This window comes from Vicia villosa, linkage group LG1 (assembly GCF_029867415.1).
Source record: "Vicia villosa cultivar HV-30 ecotype Madison, WI linkage group LG1, Vvil1.0, whole genome shotgun sequence".
Taxonomy (NCBI): Eukaryota; Viridiplantae; Streptophyta; class Magnoliopsida; order Fabales; family Fabaceae; genus Vicia; species Vicia villosa.
Window position 1 is genome coordinate 169,253,599 of NC_081180.1, and position 22,949 is coordinate 169,276,547.

General features: G+C 33.7%; 1 protein-coding gene and 1 long non-coding RNA gene across 2 annotated transcripts; both read left to right on the plus strand.

Annotated features, from left to right (window-relative positions):
• The first annotated feature begins 4,606 nt into the window (after nucleotides 1-4,606).
• On the plus strand, nucleotides 4,607-5,847 carry LOC131620181 (uncharacterized). Its single transcript, XR_009288994.1, has 4 exons — nucleotides 4,607-4,852; nucleotides 4,930-5,348; nucleotides 5,428-5,714; nucleotides 5,818-5,847. It is a non-coding gene; the product is annotated as an uncharacterized LOC131620181 (long non-coding RNA).
• Nucleotides 5,848-9,013: 3,166 nt separating this feature from the next.
• LOC131644631 (carbonic anhydrase Nec1-like) lies at nucleotides 9,014-16,500 on the plus strand. The gene is made up of 7 exons (XM_058915186.1): nucleotides 9,014-9,228; nucleotides 9,314-9,531; nucleotides 10,911-11,017; nucleotides 11,126-11,240; nucleotides 15,936-16,100; nucleotides 16,213-16,266; nucleotides 16,410-16,500. The coding sequence occupies exons 1-7, from the start codon at nucleotides 9,129-9,131 to the stop codon at nucleotides 16,473-16,475; spliced, it is 825 nt and encodes a 274-aa protein (XP_058771169.1). The 5' UTR covers nucleotides 9,014-9,128; the 3' UTR covers nucleotides 16,476-16,500.
• The last annotated feature ends 6,449 nt before the right edge of the window (nucleotides 16,501-22,949 follow it).

Sequence of the window (22,949 nt, forward strand, 5' to 3'; positions counted from 1 at the left end):
TGGAATTGATAGAAGTTATACATGTTGGACAATGCATGGTGAGAAAAGTAACGGGAATGCTGAGTCGAGGTGTAATAGGAAGTATGCTTCAAACGACGATTGCACAGACACATACGATTGCGATCGAGTCGAAGAGATTGCAGAAGCGCTTGAAGAAGATCTTGCGGATTGTCCCAAAATGTTTGAGAGGTTGGTAAGCGATGCAGAGAAACCGTTGTATGATGGTTGTTCAAAATTCACAAGATTGTCTGCGGTGTTAAAGTTGTACAACTTAAAGGCGGACAACGGATGGTCGGATAAAAGTTTCACAGAGTTATTAGCCCTTATGAAAGATATGCTACCAGAGGATAATGTTCTTCCCAATCGAACGTATGAAGCCAAAAAGATGTTGTCCTCTATTGGCATGAGCTACGATAAGATACATGCATGTCCAAACGATTGCGTTTTGTTTCGAAACGAGTATGCAACGTTGAATGAGTGTCCTAAATGTGGTGCCCCTCGATATAAGAAAAAGTTGTCTCCTGCTAAAGTCTTATGGTATTTTCCTATAATTCCGAGATTTAGACGCATGTATCGTAGTGAGACCGATTCAAGACACTTGACTTGGCATGCAGATGAAAGAATTATTGATGGAAAGTTGCGACATCCGGCAGACTCACCACAATGGATGAAAGTTGATACTGATTATCCTGAATTTGGAAAAGAAGCAAGAAACCTTCGGTTGTCATTGTCTACTGATGGAATGAACCCGCATGGTATTCAAAGCATCTCGCATAGCACATGGCCTGTGATCCTTATGATCTATAACCTACCTCCGTGGCTATGTATGAAGCGTAAGTACATGATGTTATCTATGCTAATTTCTGGGCCTAAACAACCAGGGAATGACATAGACGTATACTTGGCACCGTTAATCGAAGATTTAAAGTTTTTGTGGGACAACGGTGTGGAGGTTTACGATGGGTATAGGAAGGAAAGTTTCAACTTGAGGGCGATGTTGTTTGGAACAATTAATGATTTTCCAGCATACGGAAATCTATCCGGGTACAGCAATAAAGGTCAAAAGGCGTGTCCTGTTTGTGAAGACGAAACCGATACGACATGATTGGAGCTTTGTCAGAAGAATGTCTTTCTCGGCCATCGTAGATTCTTAAATCCTAATCATCACTACCGTGGGTGGAGAAAAGCATTCAACGGAAAGGCCGAACATGGTACAGCCCCGCCTTTTTTGTCAGGTGATCAAATTTTTGAAAAGGTGAAAGATGTGAGCACTCAGTTTGGCAAGCCTTTTGCACATTCACTTGTCAAGGGTGGGTGGAAGAAGAAGTCCATTTTTTTTGAACTTCCATATTGGAAGTCGTTGTACGTAAGACATTTCCTGGATGTTATGCATATTGAAAAAAATGTATTTGACAGCGTCATAGGTACGTTACTCAATATACAAGGAAAGTCTAAGGATGGCCTTAACATAAGGAAGGACATGGTAAACATGGGGATGAGAACTGAATTGGGACCCGTGACGAAAGGAAGACGAACATATCTGCCACCTGCTGTTTACACTCTATCTAGAAAGGAGAAGAAAACACTGTGTAAGTTCCTCAGTGAAGTTAAAGTTCCAGAAGGCTACTCTTCAGATATTAGAAGACTTGTGTCCATGAAAGACCTCAAGTTAAAGAGTTTGAAGACGCATGATTGTCATGTTATAATGGAACATTTTTTACCAATAGGTATACGTTCTATTCTGCCAGAAAAAGTAAGAAGCGCAATAACTAAGCTGTGTTTCTTCTTCAGGTCAATTTGCAGTAAGGTGGTCGATCCCGCGATCTTACCAACATTGCAAAAAGAGATAGTTGTTACTTTATGTGATCTTGAAATGTATTTTCCTCCCTCGTTTTTTGACATAATGGTTCATCTAGTCGTTCATCTTGTGAAAGAGACACAACTGTGCGGACCAGCTTATATGAGATGGATGTACCCTGCTGAACGTTATATGAAAATATTAAAAGGGTACGTGAAAAACAGAAGTCGACCGGAGGGTTGTATTGCCGAACGATACGTTGTTGAAGAAGCGGTTGAGTTTTGTACTGAATATCTGTCAAATGTTCAATCAATTGGACTCCCCAAATCTCATATTGTCGAAAAAAAAGAAGGAAAAAGGCTAATTGGAAATAAAGTTGTGACAGTATCAATGGTCGAACGGGATCAAGCGCACTTGTATGTTCTGCACAATGAGATTGAGGTTGAGCCGTATGTTGAAATGCACAAGGTTGTTCTCCGAGATTTAAATCCAAATAGAAATGAGAACTGGATAGTACGAGAGCACAATCGAAGTTTCATACCGTGGTTTAGGGATCATATTTATTCAAAGTATCGTTCAGATCCTGCTTCAGTAACAGAAAGGTTGAGATGTTTAGCCTATGGTCCAACTGTAATTGTGCTTTCTTATAGCGCATACGCTATTAATGGATACACGTTTTATACCAAAGAACAGGATGATAAAAGTACTATGCAAAATAGTGGTGTTACCTTGGTAGCTGAAGCAATGCACATATCAAGTGCGAATGACTTAAATCCGAAATTTGCAAAATTGTCATATTTTGGGGTTATCGAGCGCATTTTGGTGTTTGATTACGCGAAGTTTCAGATTCCTGTATTTGGTTGCAAGTGGGTTGAAAATAATAGTGGCATACGAATGGATAAGTCAGGATTTTTGCAAGTGGATCTCAATAGGGTAGGGTACAAAGATGAGCCTTTCATTCTAGCCTCTCAAGCTAAACAAGTGTTCTATGTCAATGATCCGACAAGTACGAAATGGTCTATAGTGCTTTTATCTAACAAAATAGTTGATGAAAAGATTGAAGATCAATGTGATATTGGTGTTGGCATTGAATCTTGTACAAGAAACGATCAAAATGAGAATGAATCTTGTACTAGAAATGATCATAATGAGGGTATTTGGATCAATCCAACCGTCCGCGTTGTTAAGAGACGCGTAGAACACAATCCTACCAAGAAAAGAAAGAGACGTTAGTGATAAAGGTAATAATATACATATTCCGACTAATTTGTTTTATTCAATTTGTACCGATTGTTTTAATCAATAGTATAGTACTTATTCAATTTTGGTGCATATTCTCGTTTTGTACATAACTTTTGAACCATGTATCCGTTTGTTGACTTCTTTACATGTAACTATACTATTTTGACGATTCCGGAGCTGCTCATGCACTTATCTTTACATTTCGGGACTGTTTTTTTATCGGTTTTGCTTCTGCCCGTAATCAAAAGTCGGGCTTAGGGTCTGAATTTCGGAAAACCGACTTTATTTTTGAGTCCGTGGGGACGTTTTACCATAGCCATGTAAATTTCGTTCAATTCCGACAACTTTATTTTTTGACGCTTATTTTGATTTGTACCGATTTCGTTTCCGATTTACTTGTACATGCATGGTTTGACTTCCATTTTACTTGTATAGATTGTTAGCTTATTAATAGTGTACTAATGTGCTTTAGTTTGTTTGATACAGGTTAAATGGCTCCGGATAGAGATGCTCCACCTGAAAACTCACAAGAAAGAGATGCTCAAGAAAGAGATGCCACAGATACAAATGCTCCACCTGATACTGAAGCAAAAGAAGTTGCACGAGGCATCACTATCATGAAGGGAATCGTTCGACATAGAGACCAAGGATTAGTATACCGATTGGAATGGAATTCTGATAAACAAGCAATTGGTCCTAATTCTGCAAAGTTGACAAGTTATATTGGTACACTTGTTCGTATGCATATTCCGGTCTCCGTAGCTAAATGGAATCTGAAAAGCGAAGACTTGGATGCGAAAAAAAAAGCGATTTGGGACGAGCTTCAGGTATATATCATATATGGTTAATTGTTGTTATTATCTTGACGATAAATTGTTTAAATTACTTATACTAACACACTATGAGTATGTTTTTTTGCAAAGGACTTTTGAGATACCAGATGATCGTAGACGCTACATACTTGGTTTGGCCGGCAAAAGATATAGAGGGTGGAAAGCTTTTTTGACAAACACTTATCTTAAGGATAAAGATGGAAACTTTCTTGAAGAGGCACCGGGACGGCCAAAAAAGTATGAGATCTTCATTGGTGAAGAAGATTGGGCTGAGTTTGTAAAGCAAAGAGATGAAGATTTTCGGAAAAGGAGTGCCAAGAATAGTGCGAGAGCATCCAAACCCGCATATCCATACAAAAAAGGGCGTTTGGGATATGCACGCTTGGAGGATAAAATTGTAAGTAAATAGAAATGCGTTTTAATTAATTGTCTAAATGTGTTTTATTTGACGATTTTATCATTTGTGTCAATGCATAGTTAGAGGAGACTAAAAGTGAGGAAACCTCACTTCCTGAACATGTGTTGTGGAGGGAAGCTCGTGTGGGCAAGGATCATGCTGTCGATCCCGAAGTTCAGAGAGTTTTTACTGAATGTGTAAGTATAATACTGTGTCTTTAATTAAATCAAATGTTTTTTAATATATAAATGATTTTTTAATGTAAATGAATTACAGGAGACCTTGTCGCAATCGGCATCCACCGGTGAGGGGAGCGTACTTAGTAAAGCACTAGATGCTCCTGAGTATCCCGGTCGGGTGAGGGGTAAGGGTCATGGTGTGACTCCAACCTCTTTTTACAAGAGTCCTAGGAGAAGAAATCCTTCAAATGAAGAAGTGTTGCAAAAGTTGGCGGAATTGCAAGCACAAGTCTCTGAATTGCAAAGAGATAAAGAAGCGTATATGAGAGAAAAGTGCAACACTTCATCGGTGAAAGAAACTAGTGATAAGGCTAGTATCAACTATCAAAGGAAATTTCCCGAGGTAATTATAATTTTTTTTTCCTTTTAAATTGTTCTATTTTATTAATGATAATGACTTTATATTTACTATTGGTTTAGGGCATTTCATCTTGCCAACTATACTTATCGGAACCGAATTATCGACTAGTTGGCAAGGGAAAAGTGCACAACACTTTGGGAGATTTACTTCACCATAGACCGCTCCCGGATGGACACCTGAAAGTATCGGTGGATGTTGTAGTAGATCATGATGCGATGCTACCGGTACCTGACATGGTCTCAGAGACGACATTGCTGCGAGATGCAATAGGATCATTTGTTGCATGGCCCTCGGAGCTCATTACCATTAGTGATGAGGTATATTGAAAACGATTATGAATCATTTAGTTTTCGAATGTCAATTCTAAACTGTTTATTAATTATTTTTTACATTTTAATTTTAGACTGCTCCTATAAAACCCACAGTTAAGGGTAAAGGGATTTTACAGGAGGAGGAGTCCGTTGCATCACTAAAAGAGGTACATTTAAAGTGTTAATAATTAATCTGAATCTAAATCTGCATGATTTTATATTTTACCTAACTTATATGATTTTTAGGCATCCGCTCGGGAGTCACAACAAGTGACGCAGCAAGTTCGTACCGTACCACCCACTGGTCCTCCGAAGCCAGCGGGAAAAAAAGGCGGTGCTTTTGTGCCTCGGTACCGGTCGACGCTCGCAACAATGGTTGATATGTCCGATTTGAAGGATGGTGCTTTACGTGAAATCGTTATGGATGAAAGTGTCTTCGGTATTGAATTCAAGTCACTTATTACAATTGATGACTTGGAGGAGATTTTTAAGCATGATCAACTAGGCGTCACTAACATGCACTCATACATCCGGTAATATTCACTCATCCGATATATTATTTAATTAGTCCCACAATATAATTTATTTACACATTTCAATGAAAATAATCTAATGTTTATTATGTTTTTATTTAAGGTTGTTGTATGACAGAGTGTTGCGCGGGACTCTGTTGTCTAACAGATTCCGTTTCGTGTCTTCCGCCCACTGCAGCGGAATGGCAATTGCTTCGGAACCGGAATCAGTTAGACAGCGCTTAGTAGATAGTTTCATGTCCACCGGCAATACAGAAAGTTTGCATCTTTGGGCGTATAATACCCGACCAGTAGGGTTAGTTTCTCATTCTTTGTTCATCTAATCTCTGTTTCTTTTGTGTATAGCAAAATTTTCATATAACCTATTGTTTTAATTTATAGAGCACACTGGTTGCTGCTTGCTATCAACCCTATAAGGGAAGTCGTGTATTATCTGAATTCGGTAAATGGTGAATGGACCAATTATCCGACCATGAAGGAAATCGTTGATTTGTAAGTGGGATCGTTCTAAATATATATTCGTGTATATTTATATATTTACTTATTTGTGGGATTGATCTAAACATATGCTTTTATATATTTGTTAATTAGATCAATACAAGTGTTCCGAAGTCAACGGGACGCACAGGTATCCCGAACTAAATCTAACAACATTACTTGGATCCAAGTGCAGGTACATTATTTTTCACAATGTTGCTTATAATATATTTATGCTACTTGATAAAACAAGACAACTATAGAATCTTATTTGTTTTTCTATGTAGTGTCCGCAACAGCGAAACAGTTACGATTGCGGATACTTTGTTTTGAGGTATATGAAAGAAATCCTTCAGGCGAATCAATTAGAGATTCCGCTCACGGTATGAATTTATAACTTAAGATAATTTCATATAATTTGTTACATTTAACTAAATATATCATTCATATTATGTTTTTGTTTTGTAGTACCTTGACGAATTCCGTGCTGCTGCGTACCCGAAGCTTAAGTTGGAAGAAATCAAAGAAGATTTGTGTCATTTTTATATTAAGCGCTTTTTCATGTAGGATTTGTGTCGATTTGAACTATAATATTATTGATGTTGTAATGATGTATATATATAATTTTGGATATTATAATGGTATTATATTAGTATATATATATTGTCTTACTGATGGCTGAAATAATATCATCGAAAATAAATTACAGGTCGAAAATATTACAGGTTGAAAACATATTACAGGTCGAAAATATTACAGGTCGACTGGGAGGATTAAATTACAGGCTGCACATTAAAATACCTCATTTAGCAACGAAAGCGCTTTTGAAAAGCGCTCTTAAAGGCCCACCTACTAAAGCGCTTCTTTGTAAAAGTGCTGCCAAAGATTAATAAAAAAGCAAAAAAAATAAAAAAAAAGCAACATACTAAAGCGCTTTTGGAAAAGCGCTCTTATAGGGGGGGCTATCAGAGCGCTTTTTCTAGAAAAAGCGCTCTTAAAGCCCACCCTATAAGAGCGCTTTTCCAAAAGCGCTTTAGTATGTTGCGTTTTTTTTTATTTTTTACTCTCACAGGGGGGCCTATCACAGCGCTTTTCTGAAAAAAGCGCACTTAAAGGGGGGCCTACCAGAGCGCTTTTTCCAGAAAAGCGCTCTTAAAGGGGGGCCTACAAGAGCGCTTTTTCCAGAAAAGCGCTCTTATAGGGGGGCCTACCAGAGCGCTTTCAGAAGCGCTTTTGTTAGCTACGCCAGCGCCACCTTTCACAGCGCTTTTAAGCGCTTTTAAAGGCTATAAAAAGCGCTTTAAAAGCCCTTCCTCGTTGTAGTGTTTTATTGTAGCATTTGAAGTACAATATGTTAATATGAGCTTTGAGTTTTATTTTTATTCTGAGTTTTATTACATTTTTTTTTATAAATATTTAAAAAAAATTACAAAATAAAAAAAATTGTTCTCAACAAAAAATTAGAAAACAATCGGATGAGATTTTAAACCATTGTTAAGTAATTATTAATGACAAATATTAAAAGGGGTTATAAACTGCTGCAAAATATTATTCAAATAACGGAGGTTCAAAACCGCCGAAAATTACCCCCTTCAAAAATACCAGCGTTCCTTAAAAACCCCCGCAAATATACTGCGGCACCCGTAACTGTGGAGTTTATTAAAACTTCCGCAAATTATTTAGAGGGGGTTAAAAATCTCCGCAAACTTAAAAAGTAACCCCCGTTATTTAATGTTTTTTTTGTAGTGCTGGAAAGACTCCTTAGCAAGCATTGAAGTGAATTATAAGGTACATAAATGGGTCTCTGAACAGAGTCCTAATTTATGGTGGAGCCTTTGGTGAAGATAGTAAAGCAGTAATCGAAGGGTATGTCCAAGTGCTGAAGATGTTGACATATCACAATGCTGCTGATATGATCACCAAGACATTGTCAGGTATCAGGTTTATCCACTGTATTCAGCTGATATAAAGCTGCATGAAGAAAGTTAGTTTGTTTTCTGGATGTTATAGAGTTTATTTCAAGGTGGAGATTTGTGAGATATTGGATCAAACTCTAGTGGGGTCGAAGGGTAGCTTCTTGGTTTGACAATTCGACATGAAATTAGCATGTCGTTGAAGTTTGTTCACATGTTGTAGTCGAAGTATGCTATGATTGTTACCATGTCGAATTGGGCCTGTTTATTATGCCAAATTGTTTAAGTAAGCTTGTTCCCTAAGTTGGCTTGTGTAACGGGTCTGTGTGTAAAAGCCTATTAGTTTAGTGTGTTAGTTTTATCAAAAATAGAATACTAGTTTCGCATCATTGCATACTGCAAATCCTAATTAGGGTGAGAGTGGTTATTTGTTATTATGTAATACTTGTAATCTTTTTTAAAAGAGAAAGTAAAGAATAACAGTTTATAACCAATTTCATTGTGTTAACTCTTCTTGCTTCTCTCTTTCCTACTCTTGTAGGTTACTTTACAAGAAAATAGATTTATTATACTTTATTCTAATATACCTCTTATACTCATTTAACAAAATCGACTTATCAAACAAAAAATAACACACATTTTTCTTGTATGTAACTTTTGCTATAAATTATAATTGATATATTATTATTATTATTATTATTATTATTATTATTATTCTCAAATAAATTTTAGAAAATAAAAATTAAATTAAATTTAAAAAATAATATTAAATAATTATTTTGTTTTTGAATTGTATTTTATATTTTATTTTATATTTTATTTAAAGTTTATCAAAAATAATATATTTCAAATAACATAATATTATTATAATTATGAATGCCTTATATAAAACTTTACCCTACACCTCCAAATAGGTTGGACCAAACTTGCTTCTTTCTATAAAATATCTTTATGTATTTATGCTTTCCATTATTCATTCAAATTTCCAAGTCCAAATCTAGCATCTCTTTTGCCTGAAATCAAAATGAAACACCAAAAAATATGGATAAACCTGCTTCCAAATCTTCTAATACTAGTAACTATTCTATTCCTTTCCACAACATGGACCATAGCAGATGAAGTTGGTAAGCAAAATCAAATGTTTATTCCCTCATCATTAAATATATTTCATATTATGTTGTATGATTTTAATACATATTTGTTGTGTAGAGGATGAGAGTGAATTTGATTACCTAAAAGGGAGCAAAAAGGGTCCTTCACATTGGGGTGAACTGAAGAAAGAATGGGCAACATGTAAAAATGGGATAATGCAATCTCCTATTGATTTGTCAAGTAAGATAGTGAAGGTAGTGCCAAAGTTGGGAGAACTAAAGAAAAACTATAAGCCTCAAAATGCTATTATAAGAAACCGGGGTCATGATATTCAGGTAATTAATCAAACTAGAAATTCATTCATCTCATATGTACAATTATATGCATGTAAACACATATAATCATGTGAAAGTGTATGGTCATGTTAACACATATGGAATCATTGTGATGTCACCAAGCATGGTTGAATGAATATTAATGGCCAAATTACTTTTTATGTTCAATAAGTTTTTTTCAACCATAAATAAGTGTAAATCTATTTCATATAATAGGGTTGTCATAATTTTTTGGAGGTCTTGTGTAGGTTTAGTCATGGTTTAATCATGATAAAATAATTAGAGATTTTATTTAATTCTATTTTAATAGTGGCAAAGATTTATGAGGTCCTATTTAATAATAATTTAACAGTAAAAAAACTTAGTTAAATTTCACTTCAGGTAAATCAAGTCATACAACAATAAAAAGAAACTTGTGAATAAAATTAGTTATTTTAGTAAATCAAGTTAAGCAAAAATTAAACTCATTTCACTTAAGGTCTATTAAAATTGTATTATTATATCCTTTAAATTTAAAACAAACATCAATTTTTCTTAAAAAATTTTATATATCAACGAAAAAATTTATAACAGCAAAAAAAAAAATCGTAAATATAAGTGACATCTATCTAAGATTTGATTTTCATTAAAAAGTAATGTTGGTAAATGTTATTCTGTAAAAGATTAATGTATAATTTAAAAATAGAAATATTTTAACAAATCTCATTAAGTTAAACATAAAACTGCATCACTTAGATTCTGATAGCTGATAGCTGGTAGCTTATAGCTGGTGACTGATAGCTGATAAGCTAACATGAGTGTTTAGTAAATTAGTTGTTTCATTAGTTGATAGATATAAAATGACATAAATAATCATTTTAATTAATAAAGGTAATAATATTTTATGAAAATAATAAAAATACAAATGAAGAAAAAATCACAAGCTAAAAGCTAACAAATTAAAATCTTATAGAAATTAAAATCTTATAGCTAACACTTACTTCTAGTTATATTTTTATAATTTATTAGATTATAGTGGAATATGATACAAACATTTTTTTTTGACAGCAAACATTTTTAATTATTTTATTTATAATTATGTTGAATATTTTATTTCTGTATAATCTCAGTTAAACTATAATTCTATTCATATTAAAATTTATGATGTCGAATAATAGTAAATATCAGATATTTGTGCAAAAAGGGATAGTAAAACAACCGGAGTATATTTAGTCAAACATCATAGTATAATGAGGTTGTCGATAAATTAATACTACACCAATTTTCTGTACTACAACAATTTTCTGTACTACACCGATTTTCTGGTTGGTAGCTTTAATTTTAGTATTTTTTTTTTTTGGTTACATAAATTTTTGTATTCTGTTATTAAATGATGGCAGTTGAGATGGAAAGGAGATGCAGGATCAATAAATATCAATGGGACAGAATTCTTTCTACGTCAAATCCACTGGCACTCACCTTCTGAACACACCATTAATGGCCAAAGGTTGGTCTTGCATCGCATTCATAATTAATTTTGACAAATATATTGATAAATCAAAAATATCAATTTTGTAATAATTATATTTTTCATTATTTTGGAATGAAATATTAGGTTTGATATGGAGCTACACATGGTTCATGAAAGCCTAAAAATATGTGGGAAGAGCAAAATAGCTGTTGTTGGGCTTCTCCATAAAATTGGTGGACCTGATCCTCTTCTCACCAAGGTATATGATAAAAGGAAATTTCTTTAGGAATCCCTAACTTTCTTATCACCTAGGCGAAAATACTAAAATGTCTATATATTTTTGAAAATGCATTTTCAAAATCATTTTTTTTTTGAAATAAGTTGATTTCGGAAGTGCACTTTCAAAAACACAAAAAAAAGTGTTTTCGGAGATGCATTTTCGAAATCACCTTTTTAGGGTGTCTTCGGAGATGCATATCCGAAATATTTCAATTTTTGGTCTTGGAATGTTTCTGATATGCATATAAAAAAAATTTAATAATTATTAAAAAATTAAAATTAAAGTGAATCAATACAATTAATAGTATAATTAATGAGTTAAAAGGTAGTGCACTGACAGTGTAAAGCTATTTTACACGGTCATCCAATAGGGAGTCATGAATGTGTCATGTCATTAAAGTTTTTTTTAAATAAAAGAATGTTTTAATTGGATGCATGGTGGTGATTGATTGACAGTGTAAAAATATTTTACACTGTCAGTGCATGACCCATTTTCTCATAATTAATTCTATTAATTAAAATATATTATTAAATATATATTATTATAATCAAGATATAATAATAATATTAGCCTAATAAATATTTAAATTAACACTTTATTTACTATATTTCTTATGATATATAAAAAAATAGGCTTAATTAGTCCCGCAATCCCTTAAATTAATTTAAGATTTCACTTTCGTCCCTTATTCAATAAACGTTACGTTTTAGTTCCTCAAAAACTATTCTGTTAAGCAACTTAATCCATTCCGTTAATTTTAAACTATAAATGTCTTATGTGATACAATATTGTTGGATGCCCACCATACACCTTTTTTTAATAAAAAAATTAACCATTAGATCTTCTTAATAAAAATCAAACGGTCTGATTTCACAGGTTTACTAAATCTAAAAGTAAATCATCAACATCTAATTTTATTTACATATCTTCATCTTCTTCCATCTTCTCTTTCAGCATCTTCATCATCATCTTCATGCATCTTCATAAAAACCCAAAAAAATTTAAATTAAAAATTTCACAAAATTCGATGAATTTTTATCCTCTCATCCCATCTACAACAAGACCATGAATTTGTCTTCTATCCTCAATAGAAGCACTTAAAATCAATGGAAGCACTGAAAAATCCATAAAAGTAAAGACCATGAGACACAAATCTAGAATCTGCAAACACAACCCAAAAATGGAAAAAAAAAAATTGATACTTTATCCACAAAATCACCATAACAACAAAAAATTAGACAACCCAATAAAGATTTTCAAACATTTCATCAAGTGAAAGATAAATTGATTTGCCATCTTTATGAACAAAGATGTTATTGTCACCAAACAAAAGCGAGTACCTTTCATCAAAGACTATACTAAGTAAATCTCTTAATGAATAGAACAAAAGAAGAGAAAACCCATTTGAGAAATTTCCATGAAGTTTTTTTTAGTGTGTAGCAAGGAATAGGATGGTGAAGAAGAAGGTCAAAGATTGTAGATTGAGAGAATAAAAGAAAGAAAATGAGTGGTGTAGAAATTCCAATTTCACTTTCATCTCTAACTGGAAATTTTTATAAAAAAAACAACAACCTAAAATTTGATTTATTAGACCAGAAGAAAAGACAAAAAAAAATACTCATTCTACTATCTTACCCATTTCATAGTAAAGTGGACTCTTTAATTATATAAATCTGAACGTGATTCAGTAACTCTATTATTTAAGAAAAGGAAAAGGGTTTCATATATTTACTAGTATGTAGTGTTTTAGTTTATTTTTATTTGTGACAAATTTAATTTAATTGAATTTGTCTCTAAAAATATTATATGTAATTGTTTGATGGAATATGAGTTTAATTTTTCTGGGTTTCATTTTAATTTTTCTGGATCTGAGATGAATATTGATGAATGTGGTGATGAAGATGATGAAGAAGATGAAGTTATATCAAAAATATTATATGTTGATAATTTATTGTAACTTTTAGTAGACTATCATTTTTCAACCGTGTGATATTTGTTAAAAAGATCGAACGATCAAAATCAAAGAAAATAATAGAGTATATGGTGGTCATTCAAATTTTTTGTCTCACCTAAGATATTTAAAGTTAAAAGTTAATAGAATGGACTAAATTGTTTAACAGAATAGTTTTTGAGGGATTAAAATGTAACGTTTATTATATATGGGACAAAAGTGAAACCTTAAATTAAGTTAAGGGACTAAATGATGAATTAAGCCAAAAAAATATTTGAAAAATTAATGTAATTCAAAATTTATATTAAAATAAGAATAAAGTAGTAAATAATATTATTTTTACTTAATCTCTTTTATTTTAAATTTTTGTTGAATAATTATTAATATATTTATTTTTTATATAAATATAATTATATTTTATTAGTTATAATTTTAGTAATTATTAATATGAAATTTATCAAAAAATAATTAAATTTTTATGATTTTTTTTTAATTTATAATTGAAATTAGAAAAAAAATATCAACTGTATAATTATCATTATTACTATTCATAATTTATAAATTATATCAATTTTATGATATCTGAATTAGGAGGTACCACAACACTTCAAGACTTTTCGAGATGCTTTCTCTTTTGTGGATACTTTCTTGAGTAGTTTGAGATGAAACTTTAGGTTACATTCAATTTGATTTCCTTTATTGAATAGTCAAGTCTATCAAACTGTAAGAATTAGGTTTGCATCTTTATCCACTTAACCGTTCATGTTGGCTTATCATAAGAAATTAGTTGTCATCATAAAAAATTGATGTCCTTGTAAAAAGCATAGCACTTGCAAATCTACGTTCAACAACAAGAATTAACTATACTTAAGGTAATGCAAATTGTGATAAGATGGCATAATTTTATTAAATACCACTCTGCAAAAGATGCATTATACACATATATAAAACATTACATACCTTAATTACTAAACCAAAATATTACATGACAAAATGAAGCAGGAAATCATAGAAAGAGGTGAAACATATAGGGTGATTCTTCAACTGCTCTGGTTAGGCGAATTTATCTCCTTCACGAACTTTCCATCCATCACCGAATTGAAAATCACAATCTCTCTTAAAGCAAGTTTTTGGTATAGGAATTCAATATATCATTTGGCCTTGTCAAATCCTTGCTTCCATTTTCCACTTCCTCCAACTTTGCCTCCTATTTGTTTATGGTTGTGGATGATGATTCGACCGCCTTGTTCAACTTTTTTTTATTCCTTTGGATCTTTGATTATCCCTTCGTTCTCATTTTTCTCCCTTCCTACTTCCTTAAGGAGGTATGAGTTTTTTAACCCTTAGTTTCTATATATTTCAAATTCTCTTTCACTAGATCAACTTTGTGCATCTCAAGACTTGCTAACCATTTCTCACTCTTCAAATTCACGCCTTATTCCCCCTTTTTGCACTAAGGAAAATTCATCAATTACCATCTTCCTCAATAACGTACTTCATAGCATATAGACCTCCATCTTTTGGCCCATATTTTCGAAACCCATATATGGTGTTGCTTGAATTTCCACAGAAAAATTAAGGTGTTTATTGGAGAAGTCGATACTATTAAACTTTTTATTCAAATAATATGGAGAAGTATGACCTACTAGCAGTATCATCGAAAAGATCTTTTGAAAGAACAATAAGGTCTCCTCTCCTAAGTCTCCCTCCCTTGGGTATTTCTTTTATTTCTTTTTTAATTACATCTTCGATCCACCAAAGTCCGAAGGGGGACATCAGTAGTAGGAATGGCTGATATAGGTTTGGCCTTGCCAACAACCTTTCTCTTTGGAATACTAATGAATGTGAGTAGTATTGACATTGGGTAGCATCGTCTCTTCAAACAACTCTTTTCTTACATTTCACCCAAGTCATAACCCGACCTAACCTATCTTTGGGTTAGGTCATTCGGATCACGTATTTTATTAATCACTAACAAAAGACCTTTTGTCTAACATATCACGTACAAGATCATTACTATTATATTTACATCAAATACTACGAGTTAAAGAACTTACATTGGTTTAAATATGTTTAAAATTCCTTTAAAATTAAATATTTTTACTTTTCGTCCCTTTAAAAAATTTCGTTAAAGAATCGGGCCCCTCTAAAGTTAGGAATTTTAACTTTTAGTCTCTCCTGCTAAAATTATTGTTAATTCAGTTGTTAAGTAGTAAACCGTCGCTAAAATCCGTTGCTAATTCGGTCGCTTTAAAAACCGTCACTAAGATACAGGAGAGACCAAAAGTTAAAATTTCTAACTTTAGAAAGGTGATTCTTTAGCAAAAAATTTTAGAGAGACGGAAAGTGCCTAACTGTAAAAAAATTTTAAACATATTTAATTCAAAATTATTTATTGTACCAGTATCCTTATTAGAAAAATAAAAAATAAAATAACCAATCGTTAGTTGGTCTAGTGGTGATTGGCGCTAGACTTGGTAAGGAGAACTACACTTATGCCAGAACTGACTCCCAAACTGGACTAAACCGGTGGTGATAAACCAAACAATAAAAAATAAATAAAAATTTAAGATGCATGAATGGTTAATTAGAACATTCATTCACCTACTTATTCCTTAATAAGAATATTTATACACCATTTTTAGTTAGGAGATTTAATTTTAATAGTTTGATTTATCATTTTACTTATTTATTTATTTGAATAACAATATATTTGGTTTCAGTTGTCAAATTATATAGAAACCATTGAGCATACTGGAGCAGAAAGAAGTGTTGGGGTGATTGATCCTTCAGAAATCAAATTTGATGGCCAAAAGTATTATAGATACATGGGTTCCCTCACTGTCCCTCCTTGTGATGAAGATGTCCTTTGGACTATTAATAAAGAGGTACAAATATTTAAATATATATAAACAATAATTTACTAAGAAATATTAAATTGTTATGAACACAGTACATGCTATTTAATTCACTGAACTTATAAATTTTCATTATCATCAGATTAGAAGTGTGTCTAAAGAGCAATTGGAGATACTGGAAGACGCTGTTCCAGATGTAAGAATTCTAATTTGTTTTGTTACACTAATTAAGTAAATTCAATAATTGAACAATTTCATTTTGGTAAGAAAATTAGAAAACTATTTATTTTTTGTATACATCTTTAAATATTACTTACCTTTGGACCACTCTATGGGCAGCATGCAGAGATGAATGCTAGACCTGTTCAGCTCCTGAATGGAAGAGAAATACAACTATATGGCTAAAATTGAAGCCAAGAAATAACCACATATTAATAATTTGTGGCACAATAATGATGTTGTTACAATATTTTCTTGTTCTGTATTTTTATCAAGTACTTCCTAAGGTAACCTAAACAATATTTTATTTAAGTTGTTTTTAAAGTTACATTATGAATAATAAAAATCTTTTATTATTGTAAGTTATATGTGACTAATTTTTAATATTTTTGGATAAATTACTTAGAGTTTTTCAAAGAGGACAACAAAAACCCTCTAAAATAACTTTAAAATTGCTTTTAAATTTTTTTAAAATTTTCTTTATCTTTTATTGATTTTTTAACGAAATCTTAAATGTATATTATTGATGCAATATATTAAGAGATGTATATAAAATTCTTTGTAATTGTTTAACTTCTTTAAAATTACATAACAATGTCTTCCGTTAAAAATATATCAAACTATATTCATAATATCAAAAATGTAAAAATGACATACATCATCTATGTGTCCATTGTCAAAATATAATTGTGTCATAAACAATTCATGTATCATTTGAAGCACTATTGTGGTTTACTTCACATTCACTTATTGAATTTGACGGTCTTTTTATATCACAAGGCAACCGTTATATTACAACTAATCAATAAATAGGGTGAAGGCGGTGGAAGATTTTTGGGTAAGCCTTAACAAGAAAGAAGGTTTATTCCGCTTAAAGTCTAGGCAATCTTGGCTTTCCGAAGGAGATCGCAATTCTCGTTTTTTCCACAACTCCTTTCGAAGTAGGAAGGGTAGCAAATCCTTGTGTTCTCTCGAGTCCAAAAGGGGTAGATTGGAGGAGGTGGCAGAAGTCAAAGATTTTATTTTTGAGCACTTTAATGATTTCTTTAAAGAGAAGGAGAGATGTAGACCGGAACCTAAGGAGTTAGATTTGCCTTTGTTGTCTGAACCGGATAGATTGGAGCTGCATTGCCCGTTTACTGAGGTGGAAGTGAAGGAAGCTATTTGGTCTTGTGACGGCAACAAAAGTCCGGGACCGGATGGTTACACGTTAGAATTTTTCAAGTCTTTTTGGAGTCTTTTAAAGGATGATATCATGAGGATGTTCTCGGATTTTCACTTCAAAGGAAAGCTTGTGAAGTCTATCAAGTCCTCCTTTATAGCGTTAATCCCGAAGACAAAAAACCCCCAAGATTTGAATGAATTTCGACCCATTTGCTTGGTGGGGAGCCTTTACAAAATTATTGCAAAAGTGTTGGCCGCTAGAATTAAGAAGGTAATCGGTAGTTTGGTGTCTCCTAATCAAACTGCCTTTGTCCCGGGAAGGAATATGATGGACGGGGTTTTGTTTATCAATGAAAATCTTGATTGGTCCAAAAGATTTAAGAAGAGTTGTTTTTTTGCTTAAGGTCGACTTTGAAAAGGCATACGACTCGGTTTCTTGGGATTACCTTAAGTATGTTTTGAAGAATATGGGGTTCGGTGAGAAATGGAATATGTGGATGGATGAGTGTGTTTTCAAGAGTCACATGTCAATTTTGGTGAACGGTAGCCCAACGAAAGATTTTATGGTCCATAAGGGGTTGCGGAAAGGGGACCCTTTATCTCCGTTCCTTTTCGTTCTTGCTATGGAAGGATTAACTGCTTTAGTGAGAAAATCGGTGGCTTTGGGAGATTTCAAACCGTTCAAGTATGGCGAAGAGGAGAGTCTAGATATTTTGCAATTCGCAGATGACACCATCATTCTTGGAGAACCTTGTAGAGAAAATCTTTGGAGTTTGAAAGTGTTGTTAAGAGGGTTCGAGATTGTTTCGGGTTTGAGGATTAATTTTTTCAAAAGCAATGTCTTCGGTGTCAATGTGGGAGTGTGGTTTATGAATTCCGCCACAATTTTTCTTGGTTGCAAAAGAGGAATAGTCCCGTTCTCGTTTTTGGGGATTGTGCTGGACACGAATCCTAGAAGGAGGAAAGTTTGGTTGAAGGTTCTCAACAACATCAAAAGTAGACTTTCTACGTGGAAGGGTAGAAATATCTCCATAGGAGGTAGAGTGACACTCATCAACGCGGTGCTTAATGCGATTCCTTCCTTTACGCTTTCTTTTTATAAAGCGCTGGCTATGGTCATTAAGGAAATAAGAAGTCTCATTAGCAATTTCTTATGGTGCGGTAACTTGAATAGGAGATGTATCCATTGGGCTAATTGGGATACCGTATGCAAACCAAAAGAGAAGGGTGGATTGGGAATTAGAGACGTGGGCGAAATAAATAAGGCGCTTCTTCTTAAGTGGAAATGGAGAATTTTAACGGAAGACAAGGCTATATGGAGTAGGTTCTTGGAGGTGAGATACAAAGATCCGAAACTCAAGGTGCAGGTGCCTTATGGGAAAGCTCTCAATGCGAAAGATTCCGCTTGGTGGAGGGACGTTATTTTAAATGATGTAAATGTGGATTATAATGAGGAAGGATTCATGAGCTATGTCCATTGCAATTTTAGCAAAGGAAATCACATCTTATTTTGGTCGAGTTTATGGTGTGGAGATCAATCTTTCCGCTTGAGATTCCCGGATTTATTTGATATTTCATCTAACAAACTGTGTTTTATTTTTGAAGCTTTTTCTTGGATTAATGGTACTGTTTGCTGGCAGAGTAATAGTTTTATGGGGACTGCCGATGCAGCCCCTTACATCCTATCCAGCACTGTTATCAGGGGTCAATGGGAGCAACTTGGTTCCTTGCTGGTAGCGGTCAGCCCCACCAATGCCACTGCCAGCAGCGCTGCTGATTCTTTTCTGTGATCTCCGAACAGCAGCAGAGTCTTCTCTGTGGTGAGCATTTCAGCAATGGTTTCTAAGGCTAAGAAAAGCGCCTGACTGCCTCCAACAGTAGGGTTGCTGAGTGTTATGTTGAAACTGTCGATTCCACCAAAGATTCAGATTTTCTCTAGGAGGTTATTCACCGCTAGACTTCCATCGAAAGACCTGTTGTTATCAAGAGGAGTTTTTAATATCTCCTCTAATCCGCTTTGTGAATTTTGTTGGAATCATCCGGAGACATTGTCTCATCTGTTTTTTCTCTGTCATGTATCCATGATGATGTGGAGTAGGATTCTCTTGTAGTTGGGGGATGAGCTTTCTTTCTCCTTGGAGGAGTTTATGGATTTTGGAACTAAGCAAAACAAGGTGAAGTCACATAATGAAAGGATGGAGATTAATACTATTTGGATTGCAGCAACTTGGAGTCTATGGCTTATGCGTAATGCTATCATTTTCGAGCAAGTCCCTTATAGTTTTGATGTCATGTCTTATAATGTCATGTTCTTTTCTTGGAGTTGGTTGGCTAGCAAGGAACCGTTTTCTTTCTTCCTCTAGCTTTTTTGATTGGTACGTGTTACCGATGGGATGCTTTAAATCCTTGTAGTCTTGTTGTAAGGGTTGCACCCCTAGTGCGATTTCTTAATATAATTGCTTATTGAAAATATATATATATATATATATATATATATATATATATATATATATATATATATATATATAGAGAGAGAGAGAGAGAGGAGGGTTATATTTACTCCAGGAGTAAGTTATTATGGCTTAAATGCAACTTAGATCCCCTTATTTTATCTTTTTCTCGATTTTAGTCCCCTCATTTTTAAAACCACGATTTTGGTCCCCCTTTTGAATTTTCTATAAAAAAGAGACAGAAATAGGGACTAATTTTGCAGGAAAAAGCAAAATAGGGGGACGAAAATTGCACAGAAAACTTAAAAAGGGGACTAAAATAGTGATTTTTAAAATAGAGGGATCAAAATCAAGAAAAAGACAAAACAGAGGGACTAAAATTGCAATTAAGCCAACAATTAAAATGAAAAGAGGTAAGAGGGGATTTGAACTCATGCACTCACACACTTGAAACTCCTTGCACTTAACTTTCTACCACTAGGCTAACCCAATAATTCATTAAAAGATAGAAACGAAAACTACACATAGTGAAGAAGCCCGGGCAAATTTGGGGTATGACAGCTGCCCCTATTTAATTACTCTTTGATCGAAGGGTGCGAGGGTACGCAGGTCTCGCACGTTCGAATCAAAGAGTTATTAAATACGGGAAGACCCCAAAATTTGACCAGAAGCTTGGAGATTAAATGATAGCTTCCAAACGAGAATTGGAACATTACCAGACGAGAACTAGTTATCAAACGAGAATCGAATTTTGACATAACAGTCAGACAGGAACTGACTACCAAACAAGAACTGGATTTTGACGTAACAGTCAGACAAGAACTGACTACCAAACGAGAATTGGATTTTAATGTAACAATTAGACGAGAACTGACTACCAAACGAGAATTGGATTTTGACGTAACAACCAGACGGGAACTGACTACCAAACGAGAATTGGATTTTGATGTAACAGTCAGACGAGAACTGACTACCAAACGAGAATTGGATTTTGACGTAACAACCAAACGCGAACTGACTACCAAATGAGAATTGGATTTTGATGTAACAGCCAGACGGGAACTGACAACCAAACAAGAATTAGATTTTGATAGCTTTCCAGGCGGGAACTGGGCTTTGAAGTGATCGGCCAGGACGAGAACTGGACTTTGATGTGATTTTCCAGGGCGATAACTGGACTTTGAAATGATTTTCCAGGACGGGAAATGGACTTTGAAATGATTTGCCAGGACGCGAACTGGACTTTGAAATGATTTTCCAGGACGAGAACTGGACTTTAAAATGATTTGGACTGCTAATGAAAATTGGACTTTTGTGATATGTAGTATGTGAATGCACCAGATGATATGCATGGTGTGATGCTGGAGTGAAGCGACATGATTAATGCAAAATAATTATTCACATGTCTCAATGGGTGCTCCTGTGGTGGGCCATGGAGTGATTAAGACTTAAAGGTAATGCTTGTGTGACAAGGCTTCTGGTTAAAAGTGGTGAGTCTTATGCTAGTATGATTTCCCAATATTTGTTTTTAATTCGAAGATTGCAAACATAGGAGAGAGATTCACTGGGGATTGTAAAAAAATATGAGGATAGCTTTCCCCTTCGCAGTATGTCTTGCCCCAATTTGTTAGGTTTTTGTAGAGATTTGTCTTGATATGAACTTGGACGTAGTTTTATCGAAGTATGCGCTTGAATTTTACCATGTCATGACATGAACTTCATATGTGTCATACCCCAAAATTTTCCCGTCTTATTTCATCTTCAAGGGTTTAAGGCTCAATGGTTAAACTCAAGTCACTCTCTCCTAATCAAAGGTTCAAATCAGGTTTTTTTTAACTAAAAAGTCAACTCAACTTTGATTGGTCATAACTCTCACATGGTTTGTCAGAAATTGTCCAACAAAAGCCTATTCTCAAGGAAATTTCATTCTCTACAACTTTGATGTTGGGCCCAAAATCAAGAAATACACCATTTGGGGGATATAGGTCAAGACATTATAGGTCCTTTTAAGAGTTAACCAAAAGTCATCTTTTTCAAATAAAGCATACATGAACATGGAAGATTGAATTGAGATGAAACCAAAATCATCATTTAGAGGACACTTTAAGCTTTCTAAAATGGTCAAGATCACTTTCATATGATTAAAAACGAGAGAGATATGATCAGAAGAAGTTGGCTAAAAATTCAAGAGACTCATAAAAGCCAAAGTGATGAATTTTGAGTTTGTGACTAAATGGGTCGAAGATATGGATTTCAAACTTGACCATGGGCCTTATAATGATTCTTAAAATAATTATTTTATTTTTTTATAATATTTATCTTTATTTATTTGGATTTTTAATTCAATTAAATATTAATAATTCATATAAAAAATGAAATAATTTGTTTAAAATCAAAGAGTGATTTTCCAATCAAATCCAATTAATCAAATATGTCAAAATATATGGTACAAATTTGCAGCAAAGAGGGATTGGAAAGATATGAAGGATATTTGAACCAAATTTGGAAAGTTTCTATATCACTTCCAAATCACATCCAAATCACATCCAAATCATGCAATTTGTGAAGATTGGATGCAGTTTTTGTAAACTAATTCGTGCTTTATAAATAGAAAACCATACTCAGATGCAGGGGACGAAAATTTGGGCTCAACAATCCCCATTCAAGAACCAAAAAACGTGAGAAGGAGTGGAGGTCCAATTCACGATTTGAGATTGATTCGAGACATCTTAAGCATTCAAAACGATTCCCAGGGGAATTCTAAAGCTATTGAGATCGTTGCTCTCAATCAGCACTCCCAGAATCACCATCACGTGGCTTCGGTTTGCACAAATTTTTTATCATTCGATTCTGTCCATACAGACATTTTAAACGCGTTTTGATTATGTAATCATGCTTGTAACATCGTCACGATGCTTTCTGGTTGGTTTAATTGGAGTTTAAGCACAGGTACAGAGATTTGCCATTGCTAGGGTTTGGAGTTTCAAATTGGGTTCTTTTGATTTAGACAAAATCAGACGAAACCAAGGCCATAATCTTGCTCAGA

Coding starts and splice junctions, on each gene's coding strand:
- LOC131644631 (XM_058915186.1), top strand. CDS start 9,129: ATGAAACACCAAAAAATATGGATAAACCTGCTTCCAAATCTTCTAATA. Junction 9,229..9,313: donor GACCATAGCAGATGAAGTTG/GTAAGCAAAATC, acceptor TTTGTTGTGTAG/AGGATGAGAGTGAATTTGAT. Junction 11,018..11,125: donor CACACCATTAATGGCCAAAG/GTTGGTCTTGCA, acceptor ATGAAATATTAG/GTTTGATATGGAGCTACACA.